Source organism: Zingiber officinale, chromosome 4B (assembly GCF_018446385.1).
Source record: "Zingiber officinale cultivar Zhangliang chromosome 4B, Zo_v1.1, whole genome shotgun sequence".
Taxonomy (NCBI): Eukaryota; Viridiplantae; Streptophyta; class Magnoliopsida; order Zingiberales; family Zingiberaceae; genus Zingiber; species Zingiber officinale.
In genome coordinates, this window is record NC_055993.1 from 2,573,341 (window position 1) to 2,596,637 (window position 23,297).

Below are 23,297 nucleotides of genomic sequence, written 5' to 3' on the forward strand. Positions count from 1 at the left end.
TACGTCACATCCGAAGACCTGATTTCTGGTTTCATTTGTACTTTATTTGGTTTATGTATTTGGTGTACTTAGCATTGCATATTCCGGTTTTATTTCTGATTTGTTGTGATGTGATGTCTTGCATTGTTTTGTTGTGTAAACCTAGCCGGCTAGCAATCATTGTTTTTTATTTGTAATGGTTTCTATCATTTTCTGCTATGTTTTTTATTTTTGTACAGTCGAGTGGGTTGTTTAATATATATATATATATATATATATATATATATATATATATATAACTGCGTGGTTATGAATATTTTGTTCCAGTCGAGTGAGCTGAGTATAAACTGTGTGGTTGTGTATATATTCCAACTGTGTGTAGCTGATATATATTTTTGTATGTATAAATACTTCAGATTGTCACGTGTACAGGGGAGATGCTGCCGGATTTTTCCTCTGGCTGGGACTCCCCCGGGGTGTGACAACTAATATCCAACACTTGTTTAAAATGCATAAGCAGAGACACGACTTCCCTGGCATGTTAGGTAGTCTTGATTGTATGCATTGGCAATGGAAAAATTGCTCTATCGCTTGGATAGACCAGTTTCTCGAGGAGATCATGGTGTCCCAACAATTGTGCTTGAAGTCGTCGCATCTTCGGACTTGTTGATATGGCATGCCTTTTTTGGGATTGTAGGGTCACATAATAATATCAACGTGTTTAACAAATCACCTTTATTCAACAATGTCTTATATGCACCTGAGGTTAATTTTTTTATTAACAATATATAATATACAAAAAGATACTATCTGACCGATGGGATCTATCCTAAATGGACTACTTTTGTCAAGAGCTTTCTATATCCCCAGTATCTCAAGAGAAAAATATTTAAGGAACGATTGGACGTCGCGAGAAAGGATGTCGAAAAGACATTTGGGGTGTTCCAATCATGATGGGTAATGATAAGAGGTCCAGGACGATTTTGGTACAAGGATAATTTGAAGGACATCATGTATACCTGTATTATTTTGTACAACATAATTATTGAGAATGAGGAAGATGCAGTATTCAATAGATCCTCCATCACAAATATTTCAAGGCTTCATCCAGGAATTCCAATAATACATCCAGAGAAATTACGAACTACATGATAATCAACTACATCATCAACTTCGAGCCGACTTGATTGACTATATCTAGATACGCTACAATTGTAATTAGTGAAAAATAATTTATTAATTACGATATATGTAATGTAATATTTATGTAATTTTTTAAATTATTAATATTATTTCACGTTATTAATTTATGAATTTAAATTTTATAAAACATTAATTATATAAAATGAAAATATAAAGGAGCGGTAGTGAAATATATATAATGAAAAGTATAAAAATATAAATGAATTGTTAAAAAAGTATTTTAATAATAAAGAAATGTGTAAGATTTTTTACTTATAACATGATACAAATATGATAACGAAGGAACACTCCAACCGTTCCCATCACTGTGAATGCTCCTACTGTCATTAGTAATGATATAGATTCATTCTTAAACTTTTATATATATATATATATATATATTAACTAATATAAAACTTTTAAAATTAAAGATCAATCAACAGGTTCTCACACTAATTAGCAATATTAAATTAAAAAGACAGCTTATATCTAATAATAAATTGCTTATAAATAGATCTTCATAGAACAATTCATAGCACTTAACCATAAACAAACAGTTGTGCCCTGTTTATGATGCTTATCTTCAACCAAAATAAAATAATAAAACTGCAACAATAATAACAATACATTTTTATATATAAAAAAAAAACGCCAGTTGGTTCCAGTTGTTTCTTAATAATTTAAAACCTGCAAAACCAATTTCAACCATTTGATTTCCATCCGAATTATAAGAGAAAAAACTCAATTACCAGCCCCATCAATTCCCAATTAGCCTACGATTCTCAAACCGCCATGCCAGATTTCCCAAACAAAAAACAAGAAGATCCTGTGAAACAAACAAAACAGAACAAAACTTTCACAGCCATCATCATGGATATGAACAAGATTAGATATTTTGTTAGGCCACCTGTCCTCCATCTCCACTTTCCTCTCTCTATAAATTCCCACCCAGCTCTGGTCAAGAAAATCAGCTCATGAGCTTGTGTGTGGGTCATCAGTCATGGAAGGCCAGCAGCAGAATTCCAGGTCTAGAGTTGTGAAGGTGAACTCAGAGCAGTCGTGGAACACCTTCATCAGCCAAGCCAAGGACCAAGGCTGCCCTGTAAGCCCTCTCATGGCTCAATTTCTTCCTCTCGGTGGCTCCTTTTGATGCCTGCCTCATTGCGTTGTAGGTTTTCATCCACTTCGGCGCTTCATGGTGTGTTCCATCCCTCGCCATGAACGCGTTCTTCGAGGAGCTGTCCATAGCTTATCCGGACATCCTCTTCCTCTCGGTGGACGTTGATGAAGCCAAGGTGAGATGGATTTTTTTGTTCCTTCTTTTTCACAATTCAGGAATTTCATGATACAAAATTTACCACTGTTTATTTGTTTGGTGTGTTTGAATGGAAATGGCAGGAGGTGGCTTCTAAGATGGGGGTGAAGGCAATGCCAACCTTCGTTCTGATGGGAGATGATGGCGCAGTGATAGACAAGGCTGTCGGGGCCAATCCGGAAGAGATCAAGAAAAGGGTGGATGGCTTTGTCCAATCATTCCGCAGCTCAAAAATTCTCGAGTGAAACCAAAAAATAATAATAATAAAAAAACAGCTTGATAATAAGCCTTGTTTCTTATATTATGTGCATGATATGTTTGGCTGAGGCCTGAGTGATGCTGTAATTATAATCTGTAATGTTGAAGGAGCTGGGCATGGAATCTTACTCTCTAGTTCTACTCTTTAGTAGGTTAGTCTTGCATGAGCGAATAGTCTATCGAATGGGATGATACCGCCCGGAAACACTTTTCTGAGGGAGCTTCCGCAGAATGTAGAGAACAAGTGCCGAAGGGAGTATTTCGGTCAGCTGAATCATACAAAACCATGGATTTGCTTTTAAAACCGGACCGACCGGCTGATACAATGAAGTTTAGGTTACATTACCATGTAGAAGGTGAAATCCAGAAGAGGATGGCCCAATTCATCTAGTGAGGTACCAGAGCCAATGGCTGATGATAGACCAAGCTGCAACATTTACAAATAGAAAAAGGCAGGGAAAGAAATGATTAGCATAAAGATTTGATGAACTTATTTTCCTCTCATTACCTTAATACGGGATCATCAACACTCACCGCGAGGCACCTTATGAGAAAACAGGTGAAGCATATTGCAGTAACAGATCCAACCTGCATCAATGCATCAAAATTTGATATCTTAACTCTCTAGAAAAGAATCATATTAAAACCAGTTGAAACCATGTTATTGCAGGATGTTCTTGATATCAGAAAATAGAATGAAGATACAGGTTTGATATCATTTCAGTGTTTGATAGGAGAACAAACCTCAAGAAGCTTCTTCTGTCGCCCCTTCGATTCAGCAGGGAAACGCCTCAGAAGGCAAAATAGACTGTAAAGATACTAGGATTCATAAGGATGTTGTCTGCATTACATATTAATGATCAATAAAGCACGATATTACCTTCCGCCGTACACTAAGAAACCAAGTGCAGCTACGAAGGATATTACTGAAAAAGAAAACAAAACACCAAATTAAGTTAAGCAAGAAACAATTTTTCAGCAAAGTAGGAGAGGAACCAAAATCTAGCTATTCAAAATGAAATCTACCTGCTAGAAAGATATTCCCAACTAATTCAACAATCCGATTGTCATTTATCCACAGATACATCCATATGAAAACCTAAACATAGATAAGGAGGATTGAAGAATACCCTCTGATTCAACAAATGGTACTATTAACCAACAACAGATTATATAAACATACTCCAATTTGCTAATTGCAAACTGAAAGAATGGATACCTGAATGAAGTATATTACACAATTAGCAATGATGTATGTGATCCTCAGCTTGTCTGAAGGAAGATCCCTTGCCTGCCATGTCGTTACGGATCATCGGGAATTAGAAAATCCAACAAAAATGGAGAACATGAGAGCACAACTTATACCAACCTGATGATATATTTCAGCCCAGGAAAGCACAAGCAGTGTGTAAGTAGAAAAGAATAATAACCCTGGAAGATCCAACAACACTAGAGCAAAAACCTGATCAAATGAATCAAAAAGATTTCACCACCAGATTACAGATTCCAAACAAGCTGTAACACTAAAAAGACATGATGGCTGCATCAAAGGTGATCAAGGACATGTGTGTCGCTTACACTTGGCCGGAAAAGTAAAACATGATTGTGGAACCCGAAGACCAGAGCGCGAACTGCAACATTAGATAATGGAAAAGCAATCTGCCGTTAAGGATCTAAACGAGCAAAGATGGGTAAAAAAATCAGATTAAAATCGATGCCGAAGTCACCTCCGTTCACCAAAAAATTCATGAAAAGGAAAACCTTCTGCGCCGTCCAACCATATTCAGGGACTCGAAGTTGGATCCTCACCACTTGAATCTGCAGGCGACGAATTGATCAAACTAGGAAAGTTGCGATCTTTACATTAAAAAAAGGGTAAAACTGTTCAGCTGATGGCATGTGGAGATTGGGGAATACTAGGGCGAAAGCAGAGACGCAGGAATACGCGGCGCAAAGGGAGTAGAAGGCGACGTCCTGCCATTGGGAGGACTCGTCGGTCTTCACCCACCAGCTTCGAGCGGTTGCAGGGAGCCAACTCATCCCGGCGATGTCCATTCGGATCTAGAGAGGCAAAGAGAGATTAGGTGGGAGTAAAGATGCTGGAATATGCCTTGCGGGAGGAAGAAAGGCCGAAGCCGTAAGCGACCCACCGGTCTACTCTTCTGGCAGCTTCGTCAAACCAGCGACTGCTTCGAATACGTTGCTTTGTTCGACAGGTGGAACGGGAGTCAAATCAGCATCAGATCGATCGGCGCCGCCGGATTTTTGGGCCACTTGGGTCGGTTTTTGATGGAGCAAAATTTGGCTACCGCCGGCGTATGCGCCTTTGGAATGGTCGTTTTCCATCACAATTCACAAGCATTGAAAATGATTGACAATTAGGGATATGGTAGAAAAATAAAATAAAATCCGACATCCAACGGTCCCATAAAATCAGCCCCATGATTATATATATATGAAAAGATAAATCAAAAAATTATAATTGACCAATGCAAAGAAAAAAAAAATTTTCTTAACTTTATCGACATTCAAATCTTATCCTTATGATAACAACTACACTAATCAACTCAACTTTGCCCCAACAGCGGTTGACAATTAGGGATAGAGCAATATACAAGAGAGGCATTAACAAAAGATTAAAAATAGTAATCTTTCAAAAATGTGAAGAGCAAATGTGGAAGAAGATTCACCTAAAGAAAGTTTTAAAAACAAAATAATATAGAGAAATTTAGATGCCTTTCCATTTTTTAAATACTCTCCCAGAAATGTTGAATTTTATTATTATTTATTTATTAGTGTAAATTAAATTTCTCACAAAATAAAGCAAAATGCTTAAGAAGATTTGCATTGGAAAGTTTTAAAATCCTTTCTCTGTTAACAAATAACAAAGAGACATTTTTAAACGGTTAAACCTATTACAAAAATTTGGCAGCATTTACTAATAGTCCGCTTTTTCCAAAGCATTGTTCAAAACAAAAAAAAAATACAGCGCAGCGATCAGTTGCATAACGTTATTACTGGTGTGGTAGTTAATTCAAGTAAATTGCAACAGCAAATGCAAGATGATGCTAAAAGGAAAGAAATATTTTCCATGACTGGAAATTATTATTACATACTGCCTCGACCCTAGACTTGCATATAGAAAGCACAACTTACGGCTAAAAGTACCATGATTTCCATGACTGGAAATTATTATTACATACTGCCACCATCCTAGACTTGCATATAGAAAGCACAACTTACAGCTAAAAGTACCATAGTCGCAGTAATAAAGTTTCAGACGTCCGCTTGGGATGCTCACGCTTGCTCAAGCTCCTTGAGGAAATCCAAGTGATCAACTAGAACCTGGAAAACAATTAAAAAGTTCTTGACTGATTCAATAGACGAAATAGTTAAATGCACATGAACATAGAAGAGTGCATTACCAATCCCGCCAAGAAATTAACCCAAACTAAACATTTATTGAAATGATTGGACTTGGCATTTAGGAAGTGCAAACAGTAGATAAACAAAATAAAAAAGTGAAATGATAAATTGGTGCAGTAATCTTGGGAAATGATTGTTTAACATTATCTGCCAGATAATTTATTGATAAAACCAAACGAGGTAAGTTATCCAATAAACATCAAATAGGTTTAATTCAACCTCTAAATCTTGAGAAAAGCTCAGGCATAGCTGCCTCTTTCAAAAATGGCCGAATAAGACTTTGTTTTGATTATTTTAGATCAGTATCTTTGACCTTTGTTAGAACTTATCCGTGAGAATTGAACTATGACCTCTCAAGGAGCAAAATCTCATCATTACCAAGTAACAATTTAACACGTCAAACTTACAGAACAGGAAATATATATAACATTGTCTTGTCCTCGACAATTCTCACCAAAATACAATTTTATGCAAAAAGTATCCATTGACTTTTATTTATATATAATCATTACTAGAAAAGTATAGAAATCATAACATGATATTGAGTCACAAGTATTCATTTGACTTCCATTCTTAAGCAATCATTATTACAAATTAATAACCTTTCTCGTATTTGATATATTGAGAAGTGATGTACACATATGAGAATGGTAGCGAAAGATATTACTGTGGAACAAAATCATATTTTGAATAAAATATTATTTTTAATGGATATTTCAATACTTTTTTTATAAAAAAAACAATAATGTCTTGAGATGGTTGTTTTTGCAAAAGAATGACATGAAAGCCAAGGACTGCACAACAATGAAGTTGAGAGAGATTTCATCAAAAATTCAGGCAATTTTTGAAACAAAAAATTAACAGATACCTTATTCATGCCATTTTGAAAGTTTTGTTCAGGAAATAAAGGTATTCTTAGAGTTTTTATCCTTTAACATATTAAGGGAAGCTGGGGGCATGAGTTTGTCATAGCAGATAAGAACACAACAAAGTTCGTCACCCCAAAAAATTGAAGAGATTCCATAAAGCACTACCAAGCTACATGCAAAGGGACAAAAAAGAATTTAACTGAGCAATTTATTTCTAGAAACCAAGAAATAAATGAAGACTTACTGTTTTCCAACCATCTGGATCCAAAAACGAGACAATTTTGGTGTTGATTCCTGGAATTGGTCCGGGTTGTCTTGTAATTTTTCCTCCTAGCTCCTTGGTAACTAAATCAACAACAGCGCCACTTTTATAAACATCTTCAGTGCTAATAGCAACCTACGCACAGATACAAGAGATATTAGTAATTTAATGGCTAAAATTAACAGAATATTACGAAAGATTTTAAAAAACCTGAGCATATGCATTCCCTTTTGTGTATTCTGTCACACCATAGTTGTAAGTCAACTCTAGAACAATTGATTCTGTCTCTTCAGCGTAACCCAGCATCGCAATAGTATACTGTTGTTCTTGTATGGTTGGAAGAAAGGGTGAGCATGATGTGAAAAAGCAAAAGATATAGCTCTATATAAAAGTATATGAGTTAAGCCAACGCCACAAAGATATACATGTATCTGAATTATAGGAACCTATATATGAAATTATCATTATATCAATCAACATATTTATCATAACATGAAAGCCAAGATTGTGGCACACACACGTCAGACTAATGCCCCTACACAAATTAAATGCACGATTGTAGCCCTAGCCCTCAAAAGATTTTGACACATGCAGCATAATTAGATTAACAACAGTAAGACCAATAACCATCAGAAAATGATGCTGTGCAATATGACCTTGTAATCAGGATTGTCTTTTGTCCTCAGCAACTTCATCCCACAAGCCTGAATGAAAATGACAAAACACATTGAGAAAATGATGAGTTTAAAGAGGAGACAGAGTTTGATAATATACTTGTTCAGCTATATAGATAACACATCTGTCACATAACAATGAAATCAGAGAAACAGATGTATTCAAAAAAGAAGAAATACACTTGGCTTGTTCTGTATCCAGCTGATCAGATATAAGTAGCAACTGTTTTGTGCACTCTAAATAAGGGCAAAACCATCGAAAATAAATGGAACCACAAAGGCAACAAAGTCTATCTATTGCAGATTCTCAAGGGAACAGTCTGATATAACAATCAAAACAAACTAAATGTATTATATTATAATATTTGGTTTATTAACAGGTTAGACACGATGGAGCGAATGCATGGCAACCGGTCACCAAAACTATGAAAATTATCTGTGGAAAAGAACCACGAATAGATATTGATGCACAGATAAGGCGTGAACTGAAACACTAAACTCTAATAAGTTCATAACGACAATTATAGGTATTTGAAACATCCTGCAAATAAGAAAGTAGTTGAACTATGCTGTTCAAGAAGGATACTGTTTTGCATGCATTTAGAAATTATCAAATTGAACAAAATAAGCAACTATATTTTGACATCTTTAAGATTGAACAACCAATAAAACTTATAATATAAGTTACCTTCTCATAAAACTTGATAGACCTTTCCAAGTCACCTACTCGAAGCATGACTTGGCAAAGTGGTTCAGGTGTGGGTCCCCTTTGAATAAGCTCGAATACATAGCCATCAGGGTCTTCGACAAAAGCAATGACTGTTGTTCCTCCTTTAACAGGACCTGGTTCACGTTTTATCTTCCCACCTTTGGATCTTATGTCCTCAACTAATTTGTAGACCTACAATTCGAGTGATTTTGTTTCCTTCCAATTAATGTTTAGGTGATAAATATCTAAATGGGACAGAATTAATCACAAATGTGCAACATACATCTTCTGATGCAATAGCAAAATGGCCAAAGCCAGTGCCAATATCATACTTATCCACCCCATAATCTGCTCAAAAGAAGAGAAAAGAAGATATGAAGTCATTTACTGAATGTTTAACTAAAAAGTGAACAACAGACATGTACAAAGTGCCAATAGTTTGGAGCCTATGATTGCTGCTAAGACAATCATCAGAAAATTTGATAAATTTTGAAGGAGTTCACACATGGGGTCTTAAGTTGATGGGAGAAAAGGATTTTCTACAATGAGATGAGAAACATACTATATGTCAGCTCCACCACAAAATGAGAATCTTCTGGTCCAAATCCAAGAAAAGCATTTGAATATTTCTCTTCAGGAATGTCACGCTTACGGAGCAGTTTCATTCCAAGGCATTCAGTGTAAAATCTAAAGGAATATCACAGCGTTGTTTAGTAAATAGGGATTGGTGAAGCTAGAGTAAGATATCTTAGAAGATTTGATGGTCAAATTTTTGACAAAACAGACTCTATGGTACGGTCCAAATTGCCAACACGATAAACAGCATGTAAAAAACGACGCTTGTCTTTCTGAGCCCATTCAAGCAAGTTCTCGCTGGAAAGAGACTCTACTTCAGCACCAGATGCCATATCTAAACCAAGATAATCATGTCAATATATCAAATGACAATACTAAAGTAGAACTACTCATTTAAGAAAGTAAATGCCTAAAATGACAGTTCGATTGGAACAGAAAAAGCTAAACTTAGACTACTTCAGAGGCTAATTATGAAGATGTGGCAGATAAAAGGTATGACAATAAATTGTTAATTTTCTTTAGGGGATTCAAACTAAAATCCACATTCACCACATAAGCAAGCTTTAGATAGCAATCGAAATTTAAGCAGAGAAGCAAATGACCACTGACTCATTAAACTTTAAGAATGACTGTGATCATATCCAAATAGATTTCTTTCTCCTTCATACTAGAAAGGTACTAGAATTATGGATAAAAGTTATATAGTAACACATAGGGAATGGTTAATTAACAAACATCAACTAATGGTATCAGATATAAATCTTTGAAATCTTAAAAAGAATTATTTTCTAATTTAAAATTTGGAATATGTTCAAGGCATTAGATTAATAAGCTTATTGGTCTAGTAGGTTTAAACACAAAATATTAGTTCTAAGTTTAGGGTTTTATCAAGTCTATATATACACCAATCTAAATAATATTTCATTATTAAGCAATACAACATTTACCCATTCTCATAATCCACATGGTATAAGAGACCCCTCTTCTAAGAAGTTCCAAAAAAGGCATCCCTATCATGGGAATGGTAGGTTGCAAATTATCCCTACCATGTAGTCGTCTCTTCGTTGTTGTTGCACGTGCACTCTAGGACAAGGATATAGTTGGGCAGGACATAGATCAACAAGTTTTTGCAGTAAAGGAGATGTCCCATTTATAACAACTTAACAAGATTATATCATAACCTTAGAGATAACAAATGTGTAAGCATGACAAAATTAGTTATGATAATATACCACGGAATGATACTTGAAGGTGCGTTGCAGTACAATGAGCCATGAAGTCACAGACCTAATTTATGGAACATTTCCAACCTATTTACTTAGCAAATTTCCCATAATTTAATTAGCTACTTCTGCATAAGGTCTCTCTCCTGGTTAGCGACTCTGCAGGGATGGCATCTCTGACACTAAAAACGCCAGAGTTTTACCTAATAATACTTTTTTAAAGTACAAGACAGCAACAAATACACACAGAAAAATCGAAAAACACACCGCGCTGGAATCAACACAGCAATCGGCGACTCCTGGAACCTGGATCGATCTTCTAGCCTAATGCGATAGTTAAAATCGAACGTAATACTATTCTCGAGACTGTAAAAGTACAAGAAAACGGAGACCGAAACCCTAAATGCATGAAGAACGGAGAGTTTGGAGACATACCGAAGAAGAATCGGAAATCTCTTCCGAGAGAGCGGTGAAAGCTTGATCCACTGCCTGCCTGCTCTGGCAGGGACTAAATAGGACCTTTCTGGAAGAAGGGAGTGTGATCTCATCCAATTGGTGGTGTAAATAGAATCCGTAAAATTCCCATCCCGTATCTGGATCCTTTGGCGTGAGCGTCGCAGGCGATGCCACTTGTCCTGTTCAGTTTCAGTCTCTACTTTACCTGAAATCCTTGCAGGATAACTTTATATAAAACAAAAAAGGTAAAAGGTATATATATATATTTTAAAAGGTAAATATATATATATATATATTTAAAAAGTTGAATAATTCCTTGAAAGTTATTTTTTAAAATAATTTAAATGTCTAAATTTTGTGATTAATCATGAAAGTAAACGGAAGTTTTCCTTTATCAACTTTTGTTCAGGGACCAGTTAGAGGGAAAAATAAAAGTAAAAGTAAAGGGCAAAAAAAAAGTGGAATGTTACGTGTCATTTGGCATCCATCCACAAAACAGTGTGAAGTGTGCTATGTGATCTTGTGAATTGATGGCTTTGATGGCCTCTGTTTTTCGTTCTTAACAACAGCATTGATGTGCAGTAGTACACGATGGCATTGAGCCAACGCTCCAAGGGATCAGAGGAGGTAAACAGAAGGAAGCTTTGTTTGATTCTCCGAATGGATTGGGTAAGCGTAAGAACGATTATTCTAAGGGAAATGGATGATCCACAAAGTTAAGCATAACTGGTGTAGCTCGGGTAGGTCATATGGGGGTTGTCGCATATGATATAGCTTGGGTAAGCAATATAGGAGGTCGTCGCTCCCAAATCCCTCTCAAAGGCTCCACAGACCTGAGCCCCTTTTTCTTAGTGACCCGTGGTATTATTATTATTATTATTATTAGCAGATCAGATTTCTTGTTTTTTTTAGTGTTGTTATTTGCTCCCACGACTGAATGATCGAACTCCTCTCTCCAATTAAGATAAATTAGTCTTTTAGTCCTCTTGGTATTCTTGTTATTATCCTCAAACAGGATTGGTCTTCCCGTTTCCAGGGTATTCTCATTATTATTCCCAAAACAAGATTGATCTTCGGTCTTCATAATATTCTCATTATTATCTCGACGAGGTTGAGCTTCTACTATTCTTAACATTCTTATTATTCCTGATCAGGATTGCTTAGATTTCCCACCTTCTCATATTTATATGTCTCTGATCCTGTCGGAAAGTTGAGAAGATGGACCTATCAGTGTGACGTATCTGGAATGTCGACCGCATCCCCATGACCTGGATGGTGAGCTGTCCTCCGCGTTGACCAAGTCGTTCAAGGTCCTATGGTCAACAGTACTTGTAGCCAGCGACCGGATTACCCCGGTCCCTGTTACCCCGATGCTCGAGGCAAATCCCACGGATACATAAACAGCCAAATAGTGGTAGAACAACTAAATAAATAGAAGACGAGTACAGTGACGTACCCTGGCCGCGAGGGGCGCCCTCGGATAGGTCAATAAGTTGGTCACAGTGCTGATCGAGTTGTATCGGCCCGGACGAGTAAAGGAGTGTGAGCCAGCTGAGGAACCGGATCTAGGGGTGACGACATAGAATCCGATGCAGCATGGATCCAAGAGGCAGCATGTCGGCCGAAATATAACGACGACTCCTGAGTCGGGATACTACAACGGCTCATAGGCCGAGATATGATGACGACTCGCAGGCCGGATGATACAAGTAACTCACAAGCATGATAACAATATGAATAGCGAAACACAACACGGCTTGATAGTCGGAGTATGCGAATCTGAGCACTCAAACGGTGGCTGACTGGAGGGTGACGGCGGCAAGACTGGCAAGCGGCTACTGGGAGAGGTAGCGGAGAGGGGAAACAGAGGAGGGGAGCAAGGGCTCGGTGTGTGCGACTAGCTGCAGCGATATGTGCGACCAGCGACGTTGCAGATCTCTCCCTGGCGACAGATTAGAATCCTTGGCACAGGTGAAGTATTGTTGCTCGCCCTCGTCCTCGCCTACTGTCAGTCCGCGAATAAGAAGAGGCAACCAAGCAGTGTCTTGCCGAGGCTGGTGTCGAGGGAGAATAGGGAGAAGAAACTCCATCATTGTAGACTTCTGTTCACAAACATGAAAGGAGAGGAAACAGTGTTCCTTCTTGCTTCTGCTCACCAATGGGGAAGAAGCGACAACTTTGCTGCTCGACAGCTAGGCCCAGGAGGCAAGGCATAGAGGAATCGATAGCTGGAGATCGTAGAGAAGAGTGGAAACCTCATAGAAGTGGATCGAAGAAGACGACGAGGACGGAAACACGATGTCGAGAAGAGGACTCGTGAGAACGGCAAGGATCTGGCCATGGCCTCTATTCCTTGGCAGCGGATAAGAGCCAAGCCCCAAGCCCCCCACCTCTCGTAATCATGAACAGTGCTCCTTTTATCCCTAAACCCTTAAGGTACCCAAAAGACGAAAATGCCCTCCTCCATCTCCTTAATTCCTCCCAAGTCCCATAATACATCCGCATCAGTCCCCATGACTGAAAGATTGATATTTTTTCTCCAAATGTGACGAGAATTTGTGTTGACACTTTAAACATCCACAATATTATTATCTGCATGACCACGGAATTGGACACCTCTTCCTAGCTAGGATAGAATCATTACTTGGCCTTTTGAGTATTATCCACACAACTAAGGAATCGAGTTCCCCTCCCGACCGAGCTAGGATTGGTGTTCTACACATTCTTAGCGGTCCTCTAAGGTGTTTACTTATTCAGTTACATCTCTGATTTAGGAAGTCGCATGATCCTTGCCCTCTTAGTGATCTCATGCTTCTATCAAACATCATTTACCTTTACTTTTCAGTCTGACTCAAAGAGAAACATGTGATGGTTTTTGGGGATCCTATCAAGATTAGGGAGGAGACAACTCAGCCCGACTTGAAGGAGGACTTTACTACTCAGCCCGACTTGAAGAAGGACATGATGGTATCTGGGATTACTCACTAGTCCTTTCCCAAGTGTTTAACTTTTGTCATACAACATCCTACTAGTATTTGGGTTATCCCCAAATAGTCTATCTCTTCTCTCGAGCACTTTTGTGTTAGGGGTGGATCTAGGTGAGGGTCGAAGTGGGCTAAAGTCCTTGTCAAGATCCGTCAAAGAAGAAGGAGCCATGGAGGTTGCGGTGGGGCTAACTCCTCTCAGTCCTCACTGAGCGACGTAGTCCCAAATGTGAGTGGTGAGTGATGACAAGCGTCTAGGGAAATGGGGAAGAAGAAGAAGCTTTTGTCTTCACCGTCTTCGATCCACTAACTCCTTATAAATAAAATAAAAAAGACCATCTTAATATCTTATTAACTTTGCAGCCGGTAGCCTTATCTGACGACCACAAGGTCCACAGCCAATACTAATATATCACCAAGTGTTAATCAATACTTCAATGCAATAGCCTAATAGTAATTTTGTAATTTATTAATTTAGTATTTCTATGGTTTTTACAATGTCGAATTGAAATTTTTGTTATTAAATATATTGATTATATTGTAAAAAAAAATGATTAGCCCTTGTTAGAAGTTGTCTCTACATCCGCCCCACTCAGTGTTTCTCTTAAACCAATCAACCTACATTCCTGAGTATTTGATGTTCATCCCACAGTATCTCATTCGGACTCGGAATAGCCATTTAGAGTATGTTCTCCTGAGCACGCGGTATTTATTCAGCGATTTCCCATTTGGACTCGGAAAGCTTAGTCAACCTCAACCTCCGTCAACTTGCGTACACGAATGGCTCAATAATCTTTGACAGCTCCACAGAAGGTGACACATGGCGAACGGGCCCACAGTGTCAGAGGTATGATCCAACGGTTGCCTCTAATGCCCTAACCACCCCTTAGATGGATAACTAGTAGGTTCCGTGGAAATTTCTTCCGAAGGGCTTAAAGATGGACGGAGGTAAATGGAGAGGTATATCTTTCTTCTTGTGTGCAGAGATTACTCTTCTCCACTAAACTCTCTTTAGCATTTTAATTTCTCTTTTTCTATTTGTTTCCTTTATTCTTTGAATTAAATTCTAACTTGAACGTTGGAGTGATAGTATCGGTAACACTTGTCAATCCTAACTCATTTTACTTCTTGATACGGATAGGGAGAGGGGGCAGGGAAGGAATTAAAGGGTGGAGGAAGGGAATTTTTGTCTTTTCATTGGTAGGGTTTTAAGGGGAGGAGTTACTGTGCGAAAGGAGGAGGTTTTTTTCTTGTTCGTAGCTTCTGCTCGAGCGCCGCCAATAGGAGCATCTGCTCCCTCGCCCTCTCTTGCTTCCCGTCGGCGCTGGCGCCGGCCTCCGGCTTCCACTTCTTCTCCTCCACCTCCTTTCATCTGGTCCTTTTCGTTTTCTCTCCGCCGCCGCCAACAGAAACGAAGGAAGGACCTTCTTCCTCCCGTGCTCCTTGCCGATGCCGGCCGATAACCGCTTCTTCTTCTCCTCCTCCCCTCGAGTGATGGCTGTCGGTGACCATAGCTCCTCCTCTACTCTCCCTCGCTGCCGTCCGCACCTCTTTTTCTTCCTTCTCACGCCTTTCGCCGGAGTCGACGCTGCCGCTGCCCTCCCTCACTAGCGACGAGGCCATCTCCTCCTTCGAGTTCTCTCGACTGCCGCCAATGAGCCCCTCTCGCCTCTCCTCTCGCCGGAGCCGCCCCCTAGCAGTCCCCCTTCCTCCCTCTCGGTGCACCAGCAACCTTCTCTCCACCTCCCGGCCAACGCCGTTGGATTTGGGCCGCTGCTGGCGCTAGGTAGACCCGACCAGATGCCCTTTGTCGTGCCGACACTGTCGACGCCTTCGTGTCGCAGCTGCTGCCTCCTCCAGATGATGGCTGGCTGTGACCATCTTTGAGAGTCCGACGTTGTTTAGGATTGGATTTCTCGTCGTCGTGTGCTTCCGACTTGTGCGCCACTATGGCATTCCCGACCTTCGTGTCGTTGTTATGGTTCGGCATCACTGATTTGATCGTATTATGCTTTTGTTGTTGTCTCGGCCTGTGTGCCGAACTCATATCCCGGCCTGCGTGCTGGTGTCGTGTCCCGGTCTACGTGCCGGTGTCGTGTCCCGGCCTGCGTGTCGATCTAGTGGCCCGGCCTGCATACCGACCTAGTGTCTCGGCCTACGTGCCGACCTCATATCCCGGCCTGCGTGACGATCTAGTGTCCCGACCTGCGTGCCGACCTAGTGTCTCGGCCTGCGTGCCGACCTAGTGTCTCGGCCTGTGTGCCGACCTCATATCCTGGCCTGCGTGCTGGTGTCGTGTCCCGGTCTGCGTGTCGGTATCGTGTCCCGGCCTGCGTGCCGATCTAGTGTCCCGGCCTGTGTGCCGACCTAGTGTCTCGGCCTGCGTGCCGACCTCATATCCCGGCCTGCGTGCCAGTATTTTATCCCGGTTTGCATATCGTCTTCCAGTGTCGTGCTGCGTTCCACTCCTCATCGTCGGATCCAGCTTGATCGAAGTCCGCTACTCTTCCGGGTCGCGACAACTTGAGCCGCGTCCCATCCGAGGGCGCCCCCCTGGACCAAGGTACGTTTCTCGTTCATATTTCATATGCATTTTCATTATTTCATGGCTTAGTCTTGTACTCATATATTCGTTGGATCTGCCTCGAGCATCGGGGTACCGGGGGCCGGGTTAACCCGGTCGCTGGCTGCAGGTAGCGTTGACCAGAGGACTTTTGAAGACTTGGTCGACACGGGAGCCATCTCAGGACACACCCCCTCCGGGACGTCGCGACTTCGTCAACATTTCATCCACTTCACCCGACGGTCCGTCTGACTCAGCTTCCGGACGGGATCAATTTGGCGCCGTCTGTGGGAACACAACAGCCTGTTCTGAAATGTGAAGATGGACGATGTCGGGAGGTTCTCTGCTATTATCATAATCCCGGAGGATCTCGATGCACATATTATTTTCCATCCTCACTCCACCTGTATTCGGGAGTTGAGGGATCGAGTGGAGCTTCAGCTGGCTGACAGGTTAGTTTTTTCGTTATGTTTTTTCCCTGACTCCACGGGTATTCGGGAGTTAAGGGACCGAGACCAACCCTTAGCCGGTTGGCAAGGCTTCCCGATCAGGTACGATTACAAGCTCTGCTATCTTTTTACGATTATAGGAACTGCTATATTTCCCTGATAAAATAGTAAGAGCCTAGTTCCTTGATCAAAGACTAGAGTCTTCAATTTCTGATCGGACACTAGGGGCCCAGCTCCCCGCTCATACTCTAGGGGCACAGCTCCCCACTCATACACTTGGGACACAGCTCCCCGATCATAGACTTGCAGTACCACTTCCCGATCAGGATCTAGGGGCCTCGCTCTTTGATTACAGGCTAGGGACCTTACTCTCCGATCAGGGGCCCAGTTCCTCGATCATGTGTGCTACAGGCTCTGCATCCTCTTATCGCTATAGGCTCTACACCCTTCACCATGAGACTCTGCATCCTCTTATTGCTACAGGCTCTGCACCCTTCATCATGAGGCTCAGCATTTTCTTATTGCTATATGCACTTCACTCTATTATTATTATATGCTCTGCATCCTTCACTTGTTGTGCAGCCTCTTACATCTACAGGTGTTGCTCTCTTCATCCACGGTGCTCTGCTTCCTTCTATGGCTATGGGCTCTGCTCCCTTATATACGCCCTTTATCTTCTCCCCTCGCTCCACGGGTATTCGGGAGTTGAGGGATCGAGACAGATCCGCAGTCGGTTGGCACCACACCGCTGTCAGGTATGACATAAGCTTTATTTCCTCATACTGCTACATGCGTCGCTTTTACTAGCTTCAAAGCTTATCCTTCCCCGTTCGGGGTTGAGTGGTTTTCACTGGTCTCAGACCAGCTTATTGGATTTCATATTTCCCCCGCTTGGGGTTGAGCGATTGTCACTGGTCTCAGACCACCTTATTGGATTTCATATTTCCCCCGCTCGGGGTTGAGCGATTGTCACTGGTCTCAGACCAGCTTATTGGATTTCATATTTCCCCCGCTCGGGATTGAGCAATTGTCAATGGTCTCAGACCAGCTTATTGGATTTCATATCTCCCCCGTTCGAGGTTGAGCGATAGTCACTGGTCTCAGACCAGCTTATTGGATTTCATATTTCCCCCGCTCGGGGTTGAGCGATTGTCACTGGTCTCAGACCAGCTTATTGGATTTCATATTTCCCCCGCTCGGGGTTGATCGATTGTCACTGGTCTCAGACCAGCTTATTGGATTTCATATCTCCCCCGTTAAAGGTTGAGCGATAGTCACTGGTCTCAGACCAGCTTATTGGATTTCATATCTCCCCCGTTCGAGGTTGAGCGATAGTCACAGGTCTTAGACCAGCTTATTGGATTTCTTATCTCCCCCGTTCGGGGTCGAGTTATCGCCGTCGGTCTCGGACCGGAGTATCATTACTGGTCTCGGACCGGAGTATTATTACTGGTCTCGGACCAGCGCCATCGCCACCGGTCTCGGACCGGAGTATCATTACTGGTTTCAGACCAGCGCCATCGCCACGGTCTCGGACCGGAGTATCATTACTGGTCTCGGACCAGTGCCATCGCCACCAGTCTTGGACCGGAGTATCATTACTGGTCTCGGACCAGCGCCATCGTCACCGGTCTCGGACCGGAGTATCATTACTGGTCTCGGACCAGCGCCATCGCCACCGGTCTCGGACCGGAGTATCCCAGACTCTCGCCTCAGTGCAAGTTATAAGTGAGCTCTGTTTTCACGCCCAACGACCTTTCAGGTCGGCTCCCATGCGAGAATTAAAAGTGAGCTCTGTTCTCACGCCCAACGACCTTTCAAGTAGGTAGCCCCAGACTCTCGCCTCAGTGCGAGTTATAAGTGAGCTCTGCTCTCACGCCCAACGACCTTTCAGGTCGGCTCCCATGCGAGAATTAAAAGTGAGTTCCGTTCTCACGCCCAACGACCTTTCAGGTCAGTAGTCCCAGACTCTCGCCTCAGTGCGAGTTATAAGTGAGCTCTACTCTCACGCCCAACGACCTTTCAGGTCGGCTCCCATGCGAGAATTAAAAGTGAGCTCTGTTCTCACGTCCAACGACCTTTCAGGTCGGTAGTCCCAGACTTCTGACGGGCATGGCTCAGATTATTCTCTTCTCCCCTTGCTCCCCGGGTATTTGGGAGTTGAGGGACCGAGACGGATCCTCAGTCGGTTGACATCACTTTGTGATCAGGTATGATAAAGGTTCTGTCCCCTTATATTGCTACAGGTTTTGTTTCTATGGGCTTCAAGGCTTATCCTCACCCGTTCGGGGTTGAGCTATTACCACTGGTCTCGGACTAGAGTATTACCACCGGTCTCAGACCAGAGTATTAACACCGGTCTCAGATCAGAGTATCATTAACGATCTCTCGGTCAGGCGGTCAGACCAATTCCAGTCAGGCTTTCAGACAAATTCCCGGTCAGGCTTTCAGACAAATTCTCGATCGGGCTATCAGACAAATTCCCGGTCGGGCTTCTAGACCAAGTCCTGGTCAGACCTTCAGATCAATTCCTGGTCAGGCCTCCAAATTGCTTCTTTGTCAGGCCCTCGGATTGTTTCTGGGTCAAGTCTCCAGATCGAGTACTGGTCAGGCCTCCAGAGCACCTCCCGGTCGGGGTCCTTGACTCTCGCTCCGGTGCGAATTATAAGTGAACTATGCTCTCACGCCTGCAGGCTCTCGCCCCAGTGCGAGTTATAAGTGAGTTCTGCTCTCACGCCCAACGACCTTTCGGTCGGCACTCATCGCTCTGCTCGCAGCTCTGTCTGACACTCACCGCACTCGCTCTGCTCACTTGCCGCTCTGCCCGGCACCCATTATACTCACTCTACTCGCCGCTCTGTCCCGCACTCAGCTCCCACGTTCCGCTCACTGCTGTTGCTTGGTCGACATTCATCGCTTCACTCGCCGCTCTGCTCGGCACTCATCGTGCACGCTTCGCCGCTCTGCTCAGCACTCATCGTGCACGCTTCGTCGTTCTGTTCGGCACTCATCCTTAGCGCTTCGCCTACCGTTGTGGCTGGGTCGGCACTCATCGCTTACTTGTCGCTCTGCTCATCATACTCACTCCTCACTCGTTGTTCTGCCCGGCACTCATTATGCTTGATTCATTGGCCGCTCTGCCTGGCACTCATCATACTCACTTCTCACTCGTCGTTCTGCCCGACACTCATTACGCTTGATTCACTTGTCGCTCTGCTCGGCACTCTCAGCTCATGTTTTTGCTCACCGCTGTTGCTCGCTCGACACTAACTGCTCACTTGTCGCTCTGCCCGGTACTCTCAGCTCACGTTTCCGCTCATTGCTGTTGCTCGGTCGATATTTTTTTGCTAGGTCGTGACCTATTGTCGATAGGTCGGCATAGGCTCGGTCGTGCTCACGATTTTGCATGTCCACCATTTTCTTTATTACCAGGTCGCGATTTACTATTGCTCGGTCGACACCTCCCCGATCGCGCTCACGACTTCGCTCATCGATCCGTCCCTCTATTTCTCAGTTGTGATTTATCGTCGCTCAGCATGTACCTTCCCGGTCGCGCTCACGACTTCGCTCATCGATTCGTCACTCTATTTCTCGGTCGCGATTTATTGTGGCTCGGTCGGCACTTTCCTGGTCGCACTCAAATTTTCGTTGCTCGCTTGGTTTTATTTGAGTCACTTGGTCGGTATTGCCATAGCTACTCGCTCAACTCGTTCAATGTGATAAGATGAGCAAGTGACCTGATTCTGCGTGCGGTAGCGATTCTGTTTAGGGATTGGTCTAGTCAGTCGGACTTGCGCCTCCTTCGACTAGACTTGAGGGGGAGGCTTATGATACGGATAGGGAGAGGGGGCAGGGAAGGAATTAAAGGGTGAAGGAAGGACATTTTTGTCTTTTCACTGGTAGGGTTTTAAGGGGAGGAGTTACTGTGCGAAAGGAGGAGGTTTTTTTCTTGTTCGTGGCTTCTGCTCGAGCGCCGCCAACAGGAGCATCTGCTCCCTCGCCCTCTCTCGCTTCCCGTCGGCGCCGGCCGCCGGCTTCCGGCCGCCGGCCGCCGGCCTCCACTTCTTCTCCTCCACCTCCTTTCATCTGGTCCTTTTCGTTTTCTCTCCGCCGTCGCCAACAGGAACGAAGGAAGGACCTTCTTCCTCCCGTGCTCCTTGCCGATGTCGGCCGATAACTGCTTCTTCTTCTCCTCCTCCCCTCGAGTGATGGCTGTCGGCGACCATAGCTCCTCCTCTTCCTCTTCTCCTCCTCTACTCTCCCTCGCTGTCGGCCGCACCTCTTTTTCTTCCTTCTCACGCCTTTCGCCGGAGTCAACGCTGCCGCTGCCCTCCCTCACTAGCGACGAGGCCATCTCCTCCTTCGAGTTCTCTCGACTGCCGCCAATGAGCCCCTCTCGCCTCTCCTCTCGCCGGAGCCGCCCCCTAGCAGTCCCCCTTCCTCCCTCTCGGTGCACCAGCAACCTTCTCTCCACCTCCCGGCCAACGCCGTTGGATTTGGGCCGCTGCTGGCGCTAGGTAGACCCGACCAGATGCCCTTTGTCGTGCCGACACTGTCGACGCCTTCGTGTCGCAGCTGCTGCCTCCTCCAGATGATGGCTGGCTGTGACCATCTTTGAGAGTCCGACGTTGTTTAGGATTGGATTTCTCGTCGTCGTGTGCTTCCGACTTGTGCGCCACTATGGCATTCCCGACCTTCGTGTCGTTGTTATGGTTCGGCATCACTGATTTGATCATATTCTGCTTTTGTTGTTGTCTCGGCCTGTGTGCCGACCTCATATCCCAGCCTGCGTGCTGGTGTCGTGTCCCGGTCTGCGTGCCGGTGTCGTGTCCCGGCCTGTGTACCGATCTAGTATCCCGGCCTGCGTGCCGACCTAGTGTCTCGACCTACGTGCAGACCTCATATCTCGGCCTGCGTGCTGGTGTCGTGTCCCGGTCTGCGTGCCGATGTCGTGTCTCGGCCTGCGTGTCGACCTAGTGTCTCGGCATGCGTGTCGATCTCATATCTCGGCCTGCGTGCTGGTGTCGTGTCCCGGTCTGCGTGCTGGTGTCGTGTCCCGGCCTGCATGTCGATCTAGTGTCCCGGCCTGCGTACCGACCTAGTGTCTCGGCCTGCGTGCCGACCTCATATCCCGGCCTGCGTGCCAGTATTTTATCCCGGTTTGCATGTCGTCTTCCAGTGTCGTGCTGCGTTCCACTCCTCATTGTCGGATCCAGCTTGATCGAAGTTCGCTACTCTTCCGGGTCGCGACAACTTGAGTCGCGTCCCATCCGAGGGCGCCCCCCTGGGCCAGGGTACGTTCCTCGTTCATATGTCATATGCATTTTCATTATTTCATGGCTTAGTCTTGTACTCATATATTCGTTGGATCTGCCTCGAGCATCGGGGTACCGGGGGCCGGGTTAATCCGGTCGCTGGCTGCAGGTAGCGTTGACCAGAGGACTTTTGAAGACTTGGTCAACACGGGAGCCATCTAAGCACACACCCCCTCCGGGACGTCGCGATTTCGTCAACATTCCATGCACTTCACCCGACGATCTGTCTGACTCAGCTTCCGGACGGGATCACTTCTCATATCATTTGATCTAAGATTTTTTTTTTGGAGAGATGGACATAGTTGAGAGAGAGGAAGAGTCCAAGCAAATAAAAAATAAAGACACCATCGATAACAATTTTAAATATTTTTATACCACAAACAATCATTAGCCATCAATTTAAAAAATCCATCATTTTTTTATTTCCAATAGTAATTACTAAATAAAAAAATTAATAATCACTCACTTCTAGTTACTCTGTTATATATATCTTTTGTAATGATTTGTTTTTATTTATTTAATTATTTTTATTGAGATTAACATCGGGTAAAAAAATTGGAGTGTGATATGCATCTCCTTTCCGGGCCTCAGTCTTAACTGAATGTCCTTTATCTCTGATAATCCGAAATCATATTTATATATGTCAAAAATCAAATCATACCGGTCTAACGACAAATTTTGAGGACACGTAATTTTATTATTATTCAAATTAGTTTTATTGAGATTTCATCAAAAAATTTTTATTAATCATTAAGTAAATTGGGAAGTACATACGATGCGATGCGATGATCAATTTAAAAATTTAACATCATTTAATTACGTCTTTTATTTAGAGAAATTTTTTTATAAATATATTATAATTAGAATTTAAATCATGAATATCTGGATGATAATTTAAATATTTTATCGTGACATATTATCAGGATAATTTTATTGGTAGTCGTGTGGCAATAGGAGCAGGTGGCGACCGCTTATTTTCACCCCTTCTCCACTTAATTATATTTTAATTAAAAATATATTTATTCTATCTGTAAATTGTGTGTAAAAGTCTACCTAT

At 42.9% G+C, this 23,297-nt stretch overlaps 3 protein-coding genes across 4 annotated transcripts; 1 reads left to right on the forward strand and 2 right to left on the reverse strand.

Moving 5' to 3' along the window:
* The first annotated feature begins 1,714 nt into the window (after positions 1-1,714).
* Positions 1,715-2,869, forward strand: LOC121974419 (thioredoxin-like protein CXXS1). Its single transcript, XM_042525473.1, has 3 exons — positions 1,715-2,263; positions 2,334-2,456; positions 2,560-2,869. Exons 1-3 carry the CDS (start codon positions 2,162-2,164, stop codon positions 2,719-2,721), a joined length of 387 nt encoding a protein of 128 aa, XP_042381407.1. The 5' UTR covers positions 1,715-2,161; the 3' UTR covers positions 2,722-2,869.
* Positions 1,941-5,088, reverse strand: LOC121974418 (tobamovirus multiplication protein 1-like). Of its 2 annotated transcripts, none has more exons than XM_042525472.1 (12): positions 4,885-5,088; positions 4,652-4,795; positions 4,462-4,552; positions 4,313-4,365; positions 4,104-4,196; positions 3,954-4,025; positions 3,761-3,833; positions 3,615-3,660; positions 3,479-3,542; positions 3,243-3,322; positions 3,081-3,161; positions 1,941-3,003 (listed from the first exon to the last, which is right to left on the reverse strand). In XM_042525472.1, the coding sequence occupies exons 2-11, from the start codon at positions 4,787-4,789 to the stop codon at positions 3,122-3,124; spliced, it is 750 nt and encodes a 249-aa protein (XP_042381406.1). In that variant the 5' UTR covers positions 4,790-4,795; positions 4,885-5,088; the 3' UTR covers positions 1,941-3,003; positions 3,081-3,121. The 2 variants fall into 2 exon arrangements, with proteins under 2 accessions (XP_042381406.1, XP_042381404.1); XM_042525470.1 differs by having other exon boundaries at positions 3,269-3,322; positions 4,885-5,080.
* A 715-nt stretch (positions 5,089-5,803) lies between these two features.
* On the reverse strand, positions 5,804-11,003 carry LOC121974417 (lactoylglutathione lyase GLX1-like). Its single transcript, XM_042525469.1, has 9 exons — positions 10,909-11,003; positions 9,461-9,584; positions 9,237-9,361; positions 8,958-9,022; positions 8,654-8,866; positions 7,948-7,995; positions 7,502-7,609; positions 7,274-7,426; positions 5,804-6,079 (listed from the first exon to the last, which is right to left on the reverse strand). Exons 2-9 carry the CDS (start codon positions 9,580-9,582, stop codon positions 6,032-6,034), a joined length of 882 nt encoding a protein of 293 aa, XP_042381403.1. The 5' UTR covers positions 9,583-9,584; positions 10,909-11,003; the 3' UTR covers positions 5,804-6,031.
* Between the last annotated feature and the right edge of the window lie 12,294 nt (positions 11,004-23,297).